Source organism: Bubalus bubalis, chromosome 18 (assembly GCF_019923935.1).
Source record: "Bubalus bubalis isolate 160015118507 breed Murrah chromosome 18, NDDB_SH_1, whole genome shotgun sequence".
NCBI lineage: Eukaryota > Metazoa > Chordata > Mammalia > Artiodactyla > Bovidae > Bubalus > Bubalus bubalis.
Genome location: NC_059174.1, coordinates 61,013,899 through 61,032,739, shown reverse-complemented (window position 1 = coordinate 61,032,739; position 18,841 = coordinate 61,013,899). Strand labels below are relative to the sequence as shown.

Sequence of the window (18,841 nt, the reverse complement as noted above, 5' to 3'; positions counted from 1 at the left end):
TGTCCTCCACCTGCCTTTTATCTGTAGAAAAACCTCAAAGAATAAATTTAATCAGAGAAGTGAGAAAATGCGGAATGAAAACAGTCAGGCAAGACAAAATAATAATACTCTAGCTGTTAAAGTCAAAGTTCTTCCTCAGGGATTACAATAATACTCTGAGTCATGTCCTTTGAGGTGTTTTGCAGATACTAAAACCCTCACCAGGTGGAAGATGTTGGCTGTATGCTACCCACAAGCACAGAGACCCCAGACTGTTTGGAAGCAGAAGGTTGATGATGCTGACTTCCAATTTCCTCACCACCAACCAATCAGAAGAGTGTCCACGAGCTGATCACAGCCAGCTCCTTGAACACTCTGAGTCGTCACTACCTGGGCCAGGGCAAGACACACAGTACTGAGGGCACTAGACCACTGTGGCTCCCTTTGCCCAGCAAAGCAATAAACTCTTCTCTTTTCTACTTCACCCAGAACTCTGTCTCCAAGCATCTATTGGGCGTCAGTGAAGAGAGGCCGCGTTTTGGCTACAAGAACAAGCATTCAAACAGCCAGAAAACTCTGATGAGAATCTTGGCTTCACCATCATCTCTGTGTCTTTGGAGAAGTCATTTACTTCTCTGGACCTCTGTTTCCTCTTGTTCAAATATGATGAATATAAAACAATTTTAGTTTTATAAGATTAGAAGAGTCCTGATGGCTGATTGCATGATAATGTAAATATAGTTAACATTACTGAACTGTACACTTAGAAATGGTTAAGATGGCAAATTTTATAACATATGTAATTTACCACCATATTTAAAAATTACTGCCAATAATAAATAATAGAGCCAGCTTCACATTGGGTTAACAAACCCAATGGTGACTTAATTTAATATAAATCACCATACAGCCCTCCTCTCAGATACCAAAAATCCATGGATGCTCAAGTCCCTTACAGCCACCTGGGCATCCATAGAGGAGAAACCTGCAGATACAGTGATCAACACTACACAGGGGACTGACGTCAGTGGTCCACACACCATAAACCCTATACAAGGGGAATCTTTGATATTGTTTGAGCACCAGTCAGAAAAGTGAGTCTTAGTTCATTTAAACTGAGGTGGATGAAAGTAGAGCCTGTTATGCGGAGTGAAGTAAGTCAGGAAGAGAAAACAAATGTCACATATTAACACACATATATATGGAATCTAGAAAAATGGTACTAATGAATGTATTTGCAGGGCAGGAATAGAGGCACAGACATAGAGAACAGATTTGTGGACACAGCAGAGGAAGGAGAGAGTGGAACAGGTTGAGAGAGTAGTGTAGACATATATACACACCATATGTAAGACAGGTAGCCAGTGGGAACCTGCTATACAGCACAGGGGGCTCAACCTGGTGCTGTGATGACCTAGAGGGGTGGGAGGGAGGTTCAAGAGGGAGGGGATATATGTATACTCATGATTGATTCATGTTTTTAGATGGCAGAAACTGACACAACATAGTAAAGAAATTATCCTCTAGTTAAAAATAAATTAAAAAAAAAATAAGTCTTAGAATCTCTAGGAACTGATTAAATCCCAACCGATTCTCACACAAACACAACAGCTCCCAGCTTTCATCTAGAAAATGGGTCTCCCCACCCTCAGTCAGGAGCTGGCCTGACCCCCTGCAATCTGGGGTTGCAGAGGTCTCTTTAGGAAGATGGGAACTCAGAGCCCAGTCTCCTACAGGAGAGGGTGACCTGAGACTTACTGGATCCTTGGAGCAGAGTCTGGAGCACTGGGTCAGTCTGGGAGGCTGAGTTTAAGCCATGTGGGGCTGGAGCTGAGACATCTCCAAGAACTGAAGCGGGGAGTCCTGAGCACAGAAGACAGTCCTCACCCCTGGGATGTGGGGTGCGGATGGGGTTGAGTGGGTGGGGAAGAATGTTGCTATCAGCTCTTGACACTTATGTGGTTACCCTTAGGAGGTGGTTCTGAGAGGTTTTTTTTTTTTTAATTGTGGTTAAGTACCCATAAAGTATTATTTACCATTTTAATTATTTTAAGAGTACAGTTCAGTTACGTTAAGTACATTCACATTTTGTATAACCAAACTCCAGAGCTTTTTTCATCTGGCAAAACTGAAACTCCATTTCCATTAAACAATTCCCCCTTTCTCCTCTCCCAGTTCCTGGCAATTAGGGTTAGCCACACCATTCCTCTTTCTGCCTCTATGAATCTGACCACTATAGGTACTTCATTTAAGTGGAATCATTCAATATCTGTTTTTTTTCCTGTCAGGCTTATTTTATTTAGTACAATGTCTACTAGATTTCTGCATATTTATACCATTAAAAAAATAATTGATTTTTTTGGGGGGTTGTTAGGTCTTGCTCTGCATGTGGGCTTTCTCTAGTTGCCGTAAGTGGATCTACTCTCTAGTTGCAGTCATGGACTTTTTAATTCAGCAGCTTCTCTTGTTGTGGTGCATGGGTTTCAGTGGTTGCAGCTCATGGCCTGAGATTGCCCCACAGCATGAAGAATTTTCCTGGACCAGGGATCAGACCTGTGTCCCCTGCACTGGCAGGAGGATTCTTATCCATTGTGCCACTAGGGAAGTTCTTGTGTGTTTGTGTGTGTGTTAGTCACTCAGTCATGTCCATCTCTTTGAAACCCCATAGTCTGTCCATGGGATTCTCTGGGTAAGAATACTGGAGTGGGTTGCCATTCCCTTCTCCAGGGAGATCTTCCATACCCAGGGATCAAACCCAGGTCTCCTGCATTGGCAGGTGGATTCTTTACCATCTGAGCTAAATGCTGAATAACACTCCATTATGGGTACCTACCACATTGGCTCATCCATTTAATGGTCAATGGACACTTGGGTTACTTTCATGTTTTAGCTATCGTGAATAATGCTGTTATGAATATGAGTGTAAAAATATCTCTTCCAGAGTATGCTTTCAACTCTTCTGGGTATAGATTCAGAGGTGGAATTGCTGAATCATATGGTTTTAAGATGTTTTTCCACTTGTGATAGAGAAGATGTTCACATATTGAGGAATGGAGAAGTCATTTTGGCTTATCCATGGTTCAGCCTGACCTGTGTGTGAATTAAGACTGCCTTTCCAACCCTCACAGCTCAGCTGCTTTAACCATTGAGGTAAAGAGCGTCTGTTTTGAAGATAAGGATGAATAACTCCCTTCTCATGGCCTCCATGTTAACACTCCCTGTGAGATAAAGTTCCCTTACCAGACACCAGGGAACTGTTGTCTCACTGTCTCTGTACTAAGCCTGTCTCTTTTGAAACCTTGAAGGAATACACCCTGTCATGTTGATGTATGTGCTTTGTTTGGATGAGGTATAAGACTGTGCTGGAAACCATGCTTCAACAGAGCATGTGCCTGTTGGCCATCTGCATTTCCTCCCTGAAAAAAGGTCTAATCATTTCTTCTGGCCAGAAGAAATGTTGATTTGTAAGAGCGTTTTATGTACATGGGATTTCTTTTTGTTGATCTGGAAAAGGTCAGTTTTCATTCCAATCCCAAAGAAAGGCAATGCCAAACAATGCTCAAACTACTGCACAATTGCACTCATCTCACATGCTAGAAAAGTAATACTCAAAATTCTCCAAGCCAGGCTTCAGCAATATGTGAACCATGAACTTCCAGATGTTCAAGCTGGTTTTAGAAAAGGCAGAGGAACCAGAGATCAAATTGCCAACATCCACTGGATCATCAAAAAAGCAAGAGAGTTCCAGAAAAACATCTATTTCTGTTTTATTGACTATGTCAAAGCCTTTGACTGTGTGGATCACAATAAACTGTGGAAAATTCTGAAATAGATGGGAATACCAGAGCACCTGACCTGCCTCTTGAGAAAACTATATGCAGGTCCTGAGAAACCTATAAGCAACAGTTAGAACTGGATATGGAACAACAGACTGGTTCCAAATAGGAAAAGGAGTATGTCAAGGCTGTATATTGTCACCCTGCTTATTTAACTTATATGCAGAGTACATCATGAGAAACGCTGGGTTGGAAGAAGCACAAGCTGGAATCAAGATTGCTGGGAGAAATATCAATAACCTCAGATATGCAGATGACACCACCCTTATGGCAGAAAGTGAAGAGGAACTAAAAGGCCTCTTGATGAAAGTGAAAGTGGAGAGTGAAAAAGTTGGCTTAAAGCTCAACATTCAGAAAATTAAGATCATGGCATCTGGTCCCATCACTTTATGGGAAATAGATGGGGAAACAGTGGAAACAGTGTCAGACTTTGTTTTTGGGGGCTCCAAAATCACTGCGGATGGTAATTTCAGCCATGAAATTAAAAGACGCTTACTCCTTGGAAGGAAAGTTATGACCAACTTAGATAGCATATTCAAAAGCAGAGACATTACTTTGCCAACAAAGGTCCGTCTAGTCAAGGCTATGGTTTTTCCAGTGGTCATGTATGGATGTGAAAGTTGGACTGTGAGGAAAGCTGAGGGCCGAAGAACTGTTGCTTTTGAACTGTGGTGTTGGAGAAGACTCTTGAGAGTCCCTTGGACTGCAAGGAGATCCAATCAGTCCATTCTAAAGGTGATCAGCCCTGGGTGTTTTTTGGAAGGAATGATGCTACAGCTGAAACTCCAGTACTTTGGCCACCTGGCTGGAGTCCAACTCCAGCAACCAGGGATTCAACCTGAAGAGATGGACGGTGTCGGCCAATGAGACAGCCTCTCAGTTTTCTATGGACTGCCTCTTTATTCCAAGTTTAAGATTCTCTTTTATACTTTCACAAAAGCATTAGGCCAGAGGTTTGACATTTTCAGTTCCCCCTCTCCCAGATTTATTATCTCCATAAATCACTGTTGCTCTTCAAACAGAGTTCCTGCTTCAGTGATTCTCTCGGAATCATCCTTATCATCTATTATCTACCTCCTCTAATGTGTCCTATAGCTAACTTGTGATTACATTGTAACTCATGCTACATTCCTCAGTTTACTACTTATCTTCCTAAATCCTGTTTGCCCCTAACGTCCTGAGCTCGCTATCTCTTAAAAAGGCTTCTAGCTATAGTGTCTCTAAAAATTCCTAACTTCTATAAGCTATAGTAAAATATGCTAACTTTACAATATTCCTTAAATCTTTAACTTCTAACTATTTTAATTATTTCTAAGCCCTAAATTCAGTAAACTCCTTTGCCATAAACTTTCTCCTCACAAATAGGCTTCAGATATCAATCCCTCCCATGGCCTCAAGCTATGGCCTATGTGCTCATCCTGGAACACTCTTTTGTAAAAGTCCTTGATCAAATGTCAATGATTAACTTTATGAATTATTTTCTGAGCAATGCTGCAGAAGGCTTTGTGCCTTCTCATGCTCCTCTCAAGACCAATAAGCACCTTAATATTCCTTTTCAGTCAACTCAGCTGAGGAGAGGAAAAGACAAGTCAGAATTACAAGGCCTAACTCCTTCATCCTGGGATCCGTGCCTGCGGAATGAGGAGACGGGGCTGGGGACCGTGCCTCCATTTTGTCAGTAATGCCTAACATGGCTCCCAACACCACCTCATGCGAAGAGTTGACTCATTGGAAAAGACTCTGATGCTGAGAGGGATTGGGGGCAGGAGGATAAGGGGATGACAGGGGATGAAATAGCTGGATGGCATCACTGACTCGAGGGACGTGAGTTTGAGTGAACTCCAGGAGTTGGTGATGGACAGGGAGGCCTGGCGTGCTGCAATTCATGCGGTCGCAAAGAGTCAGACACGACTGAGTGACTGAACAGAACTGAACTGAACAGAGGAACTTTTTAATGTTGATCTGTAAGATCAACATTTTCTTTTGATCTGTTGATCTGTAAGAGCTTTTTATGTACATGGGATTCTTTCATTATGTGTTGTGTTACATGCATGCTCAGTTGTGTCTGACTCTTTGCGACCCTATGGACTGCAGCACGCCAGACTTCCCTGTCCTTCACCATCTCCTGGAGCTTGCTAAAACTCAAGCCCATCGAGTCAGTGATGCCATCCAACCATCTCATCCTCTGTCATCCCCTTCTCCTCCTGTCTTCAACCTTTCCCAGCATCAGGGTCTTTTCCAAGGATTCAGTTCTTTGCATCAAGTGGCCAGAGTATTGGAGTTTCAGCTTCAGCACCAGTCCTTCCAATGAGTATTCAGAACTGATTTCCTTTAGGATGAACTGGTTTGATCTCCTTGCAGTTCAAAGGACTCTCAAGAGTCTTCTCCAGCACCACAATTCGAAAGCATCAATTCTTTGGTGCTCAGCCTTCTTTAATGGTCCAACTCTCACATTCGTACATGATTTACTGGAAAGACCATAGCTCATAGATTAGACCTAGCTTTAAACTCTCATTTTCCTTTTCAATTAGTTTCACAAATATTTTTTTCCCAAACGAATATTATGCATTCCCCTTGATAACAACTTCTAAATAAAATTTTCTCTGTTGGGGGGCACATAAAATATATGTACATGTGATTCTTTTATCACATATTTCATCAAATATAGTTGAACACTTTCTGTATTCCAGACACTATTTTGGCTGCTGGGAAGAAAACAGTATCAAAAGTGTGATGGGCTGAATCCATATCCCTGCTCTCAAATTCATATGTTGAAGTCCTAATCTCCAGGAAGCACAGAATGTGACTGTATTAGTCATTGGGCCTGAAAGACGTCATTAAACTTAAACGAGGTCACTAGAGTGGATCCTAACTCAGTATGACTGATGTCTTCATAAGAAGAGGATTAGAATGCAGGGAGTATACACAGAAACCAAGAGGTGAGAGATTTAGCAAATATAAATACAAGATACCTACATGTAGTGAATTTCATAGAAATAGAGAACAATAAAAAATATATATTTAATACATATATCCTAGATGCTGCTAAGTCTCTTCAGTCGTGTTCGACTCTGTGCGACCCCATAGATGGCAGCCCATGAGGCTCCCGTCTCTGGGATTCTCCAGGCAAGAACACTGGAGTGGGTTGCCATTTCCTTCTCCAATGCATGAAAGTGAAAAGTGAAAGTGAAGTCACTCAGTCGTGCCGACTCTTAGCCACCCCATGGACTGCAGCCTACCAGGCTCATCTGCCCATGGGATTTTCCAGGCAAGAGTACTGGAGTGGGTTGCCAGTGCCTTCTCCATATCTTAGATAGATGCATATTTTATGCATGTTGATTTTACATATATACATATCTTACTATGTACAGATACAATCACAAGTACAGACATAACTTGTTTTTTTTTTTTTTTTTGGTGCTTTCCAGATAATGGTTCTTTTTTTTCTTTCTTTCTTTCTTTTTTTTTTTTTTTTTTTGACAAATTGAAGATTTGTGGCCACTGAAGTTAATGTTTACCACATTTAAAAAAATATTTTAAAATCAAGGTACGTACATTATTTTTTTACAGAATGCTCTTGCACACTGAGTAAAGTGTAGTATGACATAACTTTTACACGTACAGGGAAACTAAAAAATTTGTATATGACTCCGTTTATTGCCAGTTCTTTTTATTGGGTTGTCTGGACTCAACCAGAGATATTTCCAAAGTACGCCTGTGTGGGTAATAGTATTTGATTAATGAATGAATCTCCAGTTTGGGTCATATCACTTACTTTATTTTGTTTGTTGCACTGTGCAGCTTGTGGGATCTTAGTTCACCCATAAGGGACAGAACCCACAATCCCTGCAGTGGAAGCATGGAGCCCTAATAACCAGACCACCAGGGAATTCCCCATACCATTCAATAGTTATGAAAATGCACCATTTTATTTCCTGTAGAATTACCCACATTCTGGTTTCAGTTAATGGCACTTTCAGTTGAAATGTGAATCTATCTGTCCTGTCCACTACGAGCTGGTGGTTGATCTGGAGGCTTGACTACATTGTGATTCAACTTTTCATCGAGTCTTGCCTATCACAGCACATGGAGTAGCACAGGATATCCGGTTGTCCCGGAAGTAAGGGAAGGATGATAATCAGGTGAGGTCAACCTCTTGCATCAAAGTTTTACCAACAGTTTCAGTCTCCGTTACTTGGATCCTATGCCTTTAATTTCATCACGGCTCTCAATTTGGTGACTTTCCTACTTCTGTTCAACCTCCTCCATCTATTTTAAAACTATACTTACTATTTTTCTTATTTGGCTGCTCCAGGTCTCAGCTGTGGCACCTGGGGTCCTTCATTGTGGCGTGAAGACTCTCCCTGCGGCAGTCAGGCTTCTCTCTAGCTGGGGTGGGCAGACTCAGTCACCCCCTGACATATGGGGTCTTAGTTCCCTGACCAGGAATCAAACTCATGTCTTCTGTATTGGAGGGTGGATTCTTAACCACTGGACCACTGGGGAAGTCCCCTGTTCCATCTAGTTTTAATTCATCTAATAACTTGCTACTCAGTTTCTTTTTTAAAATTATTATTTTATTTATTTATTATTGGCTGTTCTGGGTCTTTGTTGCTGTGTGGGCTTTTCTGTAGTTGTGATGAGCAGGGGCTCCTCTCTAGTTGTGGTGCACAGGCTCCTCATTGCAGTGGTTTCTTCTGCTGCAGAACATGGGCTCCAGGGAATGCAGGCTTCAGGAGTTACGGCTCCCAGGTTCTAGAATGCAGGCTCTGTAGCTGTGGCACAGGCTTACTTGCCCCATGGCAAGTGGGATGTTCCTGGACCAGGGATCGAATCTGTGTCTCCTGCATTGACAGGTAGATTCTTAACTGCTGGACCACTGGCGAGGTCCCATCTTCCATCTAGTTTTATATCATCTCATGAGTTTTCTACTCCATTTCTTTTTTTAAAAAATAATTTTATTTATTTGTTTATTTATGACTGTTCTGGGCCTTTTCTGTAGCTGCAGTGCACAGGCTTCTCATTGTGGTGGTGTTTCTTGTTTCAGAGCTCAGGTTCTAGGGCATGCAGGCTTCAGTAGTTGCAACTCATGGGCAGTAGAGCACAAGCTCAGTAGTTGTGGCCCAGGGGCTTAGTTGCTCCATGGCATGTGGGATCTTGCCAGATTGGGGATCAAACCTGTGTCTCCTGCATTGGCAGGCAGATTCTTTACCACTGAGCTACCAGGGAAGCCTGCTACTCACTTTCCTGACTTTCATCCCTCCTTCTCTCTATTTCAGTTGCTCAATCCCACAACCAAACCTCTACTTCATTATAACCGCTGTCTTCATTGTTCATAATCTCCATTTCAAGCATTCTGTCCTGCAACAGCTTACACTTGTCTTTTCAGTTTCACTTCCTATTTTTCAGTTCCACCCAACATTTATCAACAAACCCCTGACCCACCTCTGTCAGTGCCGATTTTTTCCCCAGTTAAGAATTTTTCCTAATTAACTCTACTGTGCAGCTCTAAGAGTCTGAGACAGAAAAGTCAAGAAAAATGATTATTTTCACTATTGACACTCTATCTCAATAACGCCAGAGGAAAGGCATGAATGAGCATATCCCTTTGTCATTATGAAAGGATCCACTTTATCTGTTATTACTCTCTTTTCCTTAAGGTCAGCTCTGTCTGATATTGATGCAGCCCTGCTAGCTTTCTCATGTTACTGTTTGCACAATGTATCTGTTCTTTTCATTTTACTTCCAATATATTTGTGTCCTAATATTTCAAGTGCAATACTGGACACATATAGTGTTACCTGAATTTCCTTCCCATATGGGAGTCCCTGGTGTTTTTACCAGAAAGAGGCAGGAGGGGGAGCTTCTTGCGTTCAGGTGAGTATTTTATTTCTTCTTCTGGTTGCTGCTTACATTGTAGTTTTTTGTGAAAATTCATCTTGCTGCACTTGACAAAATTTTTAAAAATTTATTTAAAATTTATGCAATGTTACAGTTACTGTGTCCAAGAACAATAAAATACAGGACTCTAAGTGCATCTGCCTTCACAGTCCATAGAGGCTCATGGTGCCCCTTGAAACAGAAGATCCTCCAGTGCATGGAGGGCTTCCACACAGCATCTACTTCCTGTGGTTAAGATGGCTCAGCATCAGGGATGTTTTTGTCAAGAGTCTGGGAGGTGGAGGCTGGTGGCTGTTGATGATTGTTCCCTGCCAGGCTGTGTCGGATCCCATATCCAAAGTATATGAGAAATCCTAGTAGAGAAACGAGACAATGAGAAGGAAAATTAGGCCTTCTCCTCACTTACAAATGCAAGATGGGCTCCTGTTATGGTGTCTGACACAATATAGGGAAGAAATGGTAGGAACATGGGTGGGTTCAGCCACTCAAGAGGTCTCTTTATCCCAGAAAGTCACTTACCAACTGCATTCCAGACACCAAACTGGGTCCAAGTCCTATGGGTTATCAGCATCATCAGGTAAATGTTCACAAAGATGCTCACAAGTGTGAGGACAGGCAGAGCAGGGACCTGTAGGGAAAGTCAGCTCATGCTGAACACACCCAACACACCCCAGATTTGAAAGGGAGACCCTACTCCACATGGGTGAGATGATTCTAGTCCTTTTCAGGCTGTATGTTCAGTGCCTACTGAGATTGTATGTAAAGCACTGAGTGTGGATCAGGGAAGTGTCTGTTTGTTTTAGCAACTTCTCTTCTCTGGGCCAGCAGTGGATGTTTAGATCTCAAAGCATGCAGACTTTATTTATTCAATATGGATGCTTCTGGTATGTAAGGTCACCTACCTTGAAGTAAAGAGCAGTGGGGTCCTGGGGCTGCCTCCAGATGATGACCGTGACCCCAGTGATGAGCAGCAGCAGCAGCACAGCCACTGTTGTGAGCACGGGGTCTCCAGAGAACACCTGGCTGGGCCACTGGGCCATGATCAGGCCCAGGATGGTCAGCAGGAGAACTGCAAGGGTCACGGAGGAGGAGAACAGGCTGGACTCCAGAAGACAAAGATGTCAGGACCTCGGGTCACACCCCTCCCCAGGCTGCCCACATCAGGAAGGGCCAATATATCTCCAAGATGTCTCAATAGGCAAAGACACAGAATTCCCCTCTATCTTGCCAATTTCAGAATATGACCTAAGAGAAATCCCACAGCTCACCAAGCAGTAAGGTGCATCCATAGATAATCTGGCCAGACTCCTGGGTGGGGAAGGTGTTGATAGGATACCACACAGTCTTCAGGATGTTTGAGGTTCCTGCTTCAGGTACAGTTTCTAAAGGACTTGCTTCACATTCTGAAATATCAATTTCTTCCTTCCTGCTTAAATTCTGTTCTGGTTGGTACCTGAATTGGAGGTATTATGCTAAGAGTGGCCCATACTCATCCAACATCACACAGACTATTCCACATCTGTCCTACCTTAAGCACAGAAGGACATATAGAAAGCAGTATGAATGCACAAGATGGTTACTGCCCCATCAGTCCCCACAAGTCCAAGACCCCAGTCAAGGTGTAGTGGATTCTCACCTGAGAACAAGTACAGAGAAAGCCACCAGGGAATAAACAAGCAGATTCTCAATTGACATGAGGTTCAGAAGGTCACTGAACTTGAACAGCAATGCCAAGAGCCCTAGAATGAAGGCAAAACAAGTTTGTGGAGGGGGGAGATGGTGGAGGTGGTGAGAAACTGGAGGAAGTACTCAAGCTAAAGAAATTGATCAAAGAAGGAGTGGGTTTGATATTCACCTGCAAGATTTCCAGAAGACATGATGGCCATGATGGGGGTTCTTGTGCGAGCAAAGACACTGGCAAGTCCTTGGAAAAGGAGCCCATCATGTGCCATATCCTTGATCACCTCAGGTATGGGGAAGAAGATGTTCTGGAGTCTGGAAGGGAAAACAGGAACATGAGGACAGACCAGGGCATCTGCTCTCTGGTCTACAAGGTGTAAGGTGTCTTTATCTCTTGTCTCTCAATCCTAAGTGCTGGGAACCTGACCATCTGACAGTAGGCAGGAAGAAAAACATGATACTGACCTGGATGTAAGAGCACAGAGGGTGGTAACAGCCACAACATATCTGGCAACGTCCCAGCCAATGTAGAGAAAAGCCTGCGGCAAGGGGCTCTCAGGGTGAATCAGGTAGTAGGGCACCATGAGGGTGAGTGCGGCTGAGACTCCAGAGTACGCCAGAAAGCAGATGAAGATTGTGATCAAGATGCTCCAGGGGATGGAATGACGAGGGTTTAGGCCACAATAAGAAATTAACCACCTTAAAGTATACAATTCCGTGACACTTAGTACATTCACAACATTACACAACCATCACCTCCATGTAGTTCCAAATATGTTCATCACAACTAAGGAAACCCTGCACCCACTGAACAGTCCCTGCAACAGTGATGGAGGTACCATGTCAGGAAAGCATACTGGGATGAAAGCACAAAATCCCTCTCCTTCTTGTACCATAAAAATAAGCCTAAGCTTCTACCCACCCCTGTGCCCAAGGGGAAGCCCAATCTGTCCCAAACCCCTGATGGGACACACAATGACCATGTTACCTTTAGTGACAATGGCGTCAAAACCAACAAGTGCATAGAAACATATCGCTGCTCCCTGGAGAATTCCATCAAGGCCAAATGGCACAAATCCTCCGAAACCCAGAGGACCCAAGCTATGGTGAGAGAAGGAACGAGGAAGAACATGGGTGAGGTGTGTTCAGCCATTTCTACTGGAATCCTCAGTTAATACCACAAGTCCTGGGCTCCAGACTCCCAACATTTGGATCCATCAGCCCTGGTCTCTTAGTCCCAGCTCTGCACCCTCAGCCCATACATTACTAAGGTCAAGGGTACCACCCTAACCTAGAAATGCCACCCGATCCAGGTGTGATGGATGTGTAGTTCTGTTCTGTGAGCTTCCAGTTGTGCAGGTCTCCCTTAATGAAGCCAGAGAGCATGATGAAGATGAGAACCAAGACATTGATGCCTGTGAACACTTTGGTAATCAGGGCTGACTGGCGAGCTCCCAGAGCAAGGGCCCCTGTAAGAAAGATGGAACATGAGACATCCAAAATAACTAAATCTATAGAGACAGAACACAGACTGGTGGTTAACAGGGGCTGGGAGTTGTGGGACTGGGGCAGATAGATGGACAGTGACTGTTCAGTGGGTGCAGGGTTTCCTTTGTTGTGATGAACATATTTGGAACTACATGGAGGTGATGGTTGTGTAATGTTGTGAATGTACTAAGTGTCATGGAATTGTATACTTTAAGGTGGTTAATTTCTTATTGTGGCCGTCATCTCACAATATACACATTGAACACCTTAATCTTATATAATGTTGTATGTCAATTATATCTCAATAAAATTGAGGGAAAATAGTAAAATTGTTAGTTTTATGCTATGTGAGCTATCTCCCATCTAAAATTACATCTTTAGTTTTAAAACAGCAGAAGGAATTTGTCCAAGTAAATGATTCCAAGCTGGGGTTGATTTTGTGCCCCAAGGGACATTTACCAATGTCTGGAGACAAATATTGGATTGTCACAGTTTGGGACACAGACATAACTGGTGTCTAGTGAGGAAAGCCTGGAATGATACTTATCTGACAATGATAAAAATTAAGAAAATCCTACAGTTCAAAGAGCCAACTCTTTGAAAAAGACCCTGATGCTGGGAAAGATTGAAGGCAAAAGGAGAAGAGAGTGGCAGAGGATGAGATGGTTAGATAGCATCACTGACTCAATGGACATGAGTTTGAGCAAAACTCCAGGAGACAGTGGAGGACAGAAGAGCCTGGCTTGTTGCAGTCCATGGGGTTGCCAAGACTCGAACATTACTTAGGGACTGAACAACAATAACAATGGACAACACAGCCCCCAATACCAAAGGATATTCCAGCCTAGGCGGTCAGTACTGCCAAGGATGGGAAACAATAGTCTATGTCTTGCCTTCCTCTCTCTCATATCCAGACCTTTCTTGGAGGATGGGTTGTGCGTGTGTGCTCAGTTGCTGAGTTGTGTCCAACTCTTTGTGATCCCATGGACCATAGATGACCAGGTTTCTCTGTCCATGGGGTTTTCCAGGCAAGAATACTGGAGTGGGTTGCCATTTCCTCCTCCAGAGGATCTTCCCCACCTAGGGATCGAGCATGCAGCTCCTGTATAGACAGACAGTTTCTTTACCACTGAGTCACCAGGGAAGCCATACCCGAGACCCTTCTTCTCAGTCCTAATCCCCCACTATTCTGCCACCCCAAGCCTTTCCCACCCCAGTCCTCCCTCCACACCCCACTCTTCTCACCCTAACTCTGTCTCACCTGTGAACAGCAGCACCACAGCCAGGGCAACAAAGTCTGGGTACGTGGCTAGGTAGTCAGGCATGTACTGAAAAAAAGTTTTCTGTAATGCCTGAGAGATGTGGTTCCCAATCAGGCTGTCAAAGGTGGAGCTCCAGGCCTTGGCCACACTTGCACTGGCTGAAGGAGCAGAAGAAGGAACAGTCATTGGTCACATGAATTGAATCACTTCATGCACCATGGTATGTATTTTGGGGAGGAAAAATACAAAACACCAAATCTCAAAGTGTTTCTTTTCATGAGGTGGGGAGAGTAGACCCAGGTGATTCCAAAATAGGTCAACAATTTAATATTATAGTGAGACATCAATGTTATGCAAGAAAACAGGGAAGAGGGAACAAGAGGTCTGGGAGATAAAGGACTAAAAATTTAAATCTAGTGCTAACGGAAACTCCGTGAAGTCAACAGCTGAGCAGAGACTTCAATATGGTGAGGAGATGAGCCTATGGAACATGTCTCCTTCTCACCCACTCCCCACAGTTTCCTTTCCTCTGGAGGAGGGAAGGGAGAGAGAGAGAGCTGAGTAGAATGAAGTTGTGGAGTTTTCCTGACACTATTACTCTCCTTGCCTCACTAAGTGGATGATAGAGTGCTCATGAATGACTGAAGACCAAATCCCCACTCCAAATTTCTGGTCTCAACCCCCACATCCTGTCCAGCCATCATCTCACCAACGATATAGGACAGTATGAGGTTCCAGCCAGAGATGAAGGCCCACAGTTCTCCCACACTGATGTAGCTGTAGCGATACACAGAACCGGTCCACAATATCCGTGTCCCAATCTCAGCATAGCAGAGTCCAGACAACACAGAAGACAGGGCAGCCACCAAGAAGGAGATGATGATCGCTGGTCCAGCAACAAATAGGGCCACTACACCAACCACAAGGTACACGCCAACACCCAGGGTGCTGCCCACACCCAAGACCACCAGGTGGATGATGTTCAGATGACGGGTCACAGGAATCTCAGACCCCTGTCTGGGCTTCAGTGGCTGTCTGCGGACCAGCTTCTGACCACACTGGCAGGGATCCTGACACCGCATCCTAGGTGGAATTGAGGAGCTGTGATCTGCTGAGAAAGGAAGATGCCAAGCCATGAAGAATGTCCATTCACTCTTGGCCCCAGGAGTCCAATTCCATGGAGCAATGGAGTGATGGGGGGCAGGTGGTGGAAGGACACTTGGGGCAAGTTCTCCATCTCTGAGCATTGGTTTCTTCAGACATAAAGAAGCCTTTTAACAAGTTTCAAAGTTACTGGAAGGGACTTCCCTGGTGGCACAGTGTTTAAGAATCTACCTGCCAACTCAGGGGACACAGGTTCAATCCGTGGTCCAGGAAGATTCCACATGCTGAGGGGCAATTAAACCGGGGCACCACGACTACTGAGCCTGTGCTCTAGAGCCTGTGCTCCTCAACTAGAGGAGCCACTGGGATGAGAAGCCCATGCACCAGAACTAAAGAGTAGCCCCTGTTCGCCACAAGTGGAGAAAGCCTGCTCACAAAAATAAAGACCCAGTGCAGCCATTAATTAATTAATTTGTCTTTTTAAGTTACTGGAAAGGTTGTTTAAAGAGAAGTGAGGTAGAGTGGATTATGTCTCCCCCGCAATTGTGCGCCTTTGTAAGATGGGTAGTTTTGAGCTGAAGGCAATAAAGACCCAGCAAACTCAGAAGCTTCTTGCCCCTCCCTCCCAACCCTTAACTGCTCAAAATAATGTAGTTTAGGAGGAGAGTTATTACCAGAGATAAATTTTTATCTCAGAAAGACTTGTCTGCATTGCACAGCAAACTTTTGTTCACCAAGCATTTGCTCTTCCCATCTTTCCTGTAGGTTCTCTTCCCCTTGAAGCCCCAGATCCCTACTCCCTTCTCTTTAGCTCAGGGGAGTGTATAAGCCTTAACTGCCTGACTGTCACCATGGCTTAGAGTTTTTATTGGACTCCAATACATAGCAAATTAAACTTGTTCATCTGACTTTTGCTGACTTAATTATTAGACTGGGCAAAGAACCTGGAAAGAAAAGCTTCCTGCCCCACAGAAGCAAAAGTTTCCAACATAGAACCTGGCACAGCAACTGCTTAATTGGCATGAGTCGAATGGATGAAGAGGCTGATCTTTGGATTGAAATCAACCATCCCTGTTGGTTCAAATCCAGCTATACTACATACTAGCTTGTCTTATTTTGCACAAACTATGTACAATCTTTGTCTTCTTTTCCTGTATAAAACAGTGAATAATATTGTCATTGTTTACTCCCTTCCTTGATCTGAGTGAGGTGACTCTTTTAGGAACTTGCTGATCAGAGTGCTCAGACTCCATACATTTCTTCACCAAGGATTCTGAAACCTGGTAGATTTCTGTTCCATTACTTGCAGAGGGAAATGGAATAGGATCTCTGCTCTGAGGCAGAAGGAGATGGAATCTATAGGAGGCACAGACTCTAGCCCAGCTCAGTTAAAGCACCAAACCTGAGTGGTCTCCCAAGTGCCTGCAGGGAGTGGGGGACTAACCTTCATTCTGAATCAGAAATGACAGGACTCTGTTTCCTGCTCCTTTGGGGCATGAAATGTCTCTTTACTATATGGCTCTGCAGGACTTCCACCCCTGACACTCCGAAGTCCAAGTTTATCATTTTCGTTAAGAGCAAGCATTCAAAGAGCTAGGTAACTGATCAGAATTTTGGCTCCATGATCATACTTATGCCTTTGAACAAATCATATATTTCTCCAGACCTATGTTTCTTTCTGTTCAAATGCTCTCTACTGAAACCTTGTGCACTGTGAGTAGGAATGTAAAATGCTGCAGTTGCTGTAGATAAAATATGGTGGTTCCTCAGAAAATTAAAAGTGGAATTACCATATGATCCAGCTAATTTCACTTATGGGTATACACCTAAAGGAACTGAAAATAAGGTCTCAAAGAGAAATTTGTACACCCACATTCACAGCAACATTATTTACAAAAGCTGAAAGATGGAAGTAGCCCCAATGTCCATTCATGAAGAAATATATATATGCAATGTAGTCTGTACTACCAGTGGAATAGTATTCAGCCTTAAAAAATCAAGAAATTCTGACACAAGCTGCAACATGGAGAACCTTGAGGACGCTATGCTAAGTAACACAAGCCAGTAACAAGAAGACAAATATTATATGATTTCACTTCAATGAATTACATGGAGTTGTCAAATTCTAGAGATAAAAAGTTCTGAATCATGGTTCTCCAGGGGCTGGAATGAAGGGGGAAATGGGGTGTTAAATAGGGGCACAGTTTCAGTTTTACAGGATAAAAGAGCTATGGAAATTGGTTGCATAACAATGTAAATAAAAAATGGATGAGAATCCTACAGCCCTTCTCCCCCCTACCCCTTATTCCTCTACCTGCCTTTTGTCTGTAGAACAATTTTAGCCACAGAATAACAGAGAAGTGAGAAAATGCAGAAACCAAGGAAAGTAAACAAAGAGGACAAAATAATAATTGTTTAGTCACTAAGCAAAGTCAAGGACCTTTATTTCCTTCTCATGGTCAATAGATCATATTCTGAGCCATATTCTGTGAGCTATCTTATAGGTACTGAAACCCCAGGGTGGAGACGTTAACTACAGGATGACCAGACTGTAGCCATGACATAACCTGCCAAAATTCTGAGATCTGTTCTCAAAAAATGGGAACAAATCAACCCTGGAACTAAAGATTAACTGTACTCAAAACAATCAGGATGATGCTGGTCGGGCCACCCCATAACCAATTTCAGGATGTTGGTCAGAGTTGACTGTGTTGTTTCTGTACGTATCCCCCTTCCTCCATCTATACACCCTTCAGTTCAGTTCACTTCAGCTGCTCAGTCGTGTCCGACTCTTTGCGACCCCATGAATCGCAGCACGCCAGGCCTCCCTGTCCATCACCAACTCCCGGAATCCACCCAAATCCATGTCCATCGAGTCGGTGATACCATCCAGCCATCTCATCCTCTGTCGTCCCCTTCTCCTCCTGCCCTCAATCCTTCCTAGCATCAGGGTCTTTTCCAATGAGTCAACTCTTCACATGAGGTGGCCAAAGTACTGGAGTTTCAGCTTTAGCATCATTCCTTCCAAAGAAATCCCAGGGCTGATCTCCTTCAGAATGGACTGGTTGGATCTTCTTGCAGTCTAAGGGACTCTCAAGAGTCTTCTCCAACACCAGTTCAAAAGCATCAATTCTTTGGCGCTCAGCTTTCTTCACAGTTCAACTCTCACGTCCATACATGACCACTGGAAAAACCATAGCCTTGACTAAACGGACCTTTGTTGGCAAAGTAATGTCTCTGCTTTTGAATATGCTGTCTAGGCTGGTCATAACTTTCCTTCCAAGGAGTAACTGTCTTTTCATTTCATGGCTGCAGTCACCATCTGCAGTGATTTTGGAGCCCCCCCAAAATAAAGTCTGACACTGTTTCCACTGTTTCCCCATCTATTTCCCATGAAGTGATGGGACCAGATGCCATGATCTTCGTTTTCTGAATGTTGAGCTTTAAGCCAACTTTTTCACTCTCCTCCTTCACTTTCATCAAAAGGCTTTTTAGTTCCTTTTAGCTTTCTGCCATATACCCTTACTTGCCTTTAAAACCCTTACCCACTGATGGTCAGTTGGGGAGTCAGCCTTTGGACCTTCTTTCCTC

The 18,841-nt window shown here is 43.6% G+C and overlaps 1 protein-coding gene across 1 annotated transcript; it reads right to left on the bottom strand.

The window, feature by feature from the left end:
* Positions 1-9,947: 9,947 nt before the first annotated feature.
* Positions 9,948-15,228, bottom strand: LOC102414501 (cationic amino acid transporter 3-like). The gene is made up of 11 exons (XM_044931678.2): positions 14,856-15,228; positions 14,146-14,304; positions 12,688-12,865; positions 12,379-12,497; positions 11,862-12,078; positions 11,572-11,711; positions 11,353-11,455; positions 10,985-11,169; positions 10,619-10,785; positions 10,236-10,344; positions 9,948-10,069 (listed from the first exon to the last, which is right to left on the bottom strand). The coding sequence occupies exons 1-11, from the start codon at positions 15,226-15,228 to the stop codon at positions 9,948-9,950; spliced, it is 1,872 nt and encodes a 623-aa protein (XP_044787613.2).
* Between the last annotated feature and the right edge of the window lie 3,613 nt (positions 15,229-18,841).

Bases quoted from the DNA above. Each gene is read 5' to 3' on its own strand.
- LOC102414501 (XM_044931678.2), bottom strand. From the start codon at position 15,228: ATGCGGTGTCAGGATCCCTGCCAGTGTGGTCAGAAGCTGGTCCGCAGA. The intron at 12,079-12,378 runs TGGTCATTGTGT...TAATTTCTTATT, and splicing joins CATTGTCACTAAAGGTAACA to GTGGCCTAAACCCTCGTCAT. The intron at 11,456-11,571 runs GTGAATATCAAA...CCTTCATTCTAG, and splicing joins GTCTTCTGGAAATCTTGCAG to GGCTCTTGGCATTGCTGTTC.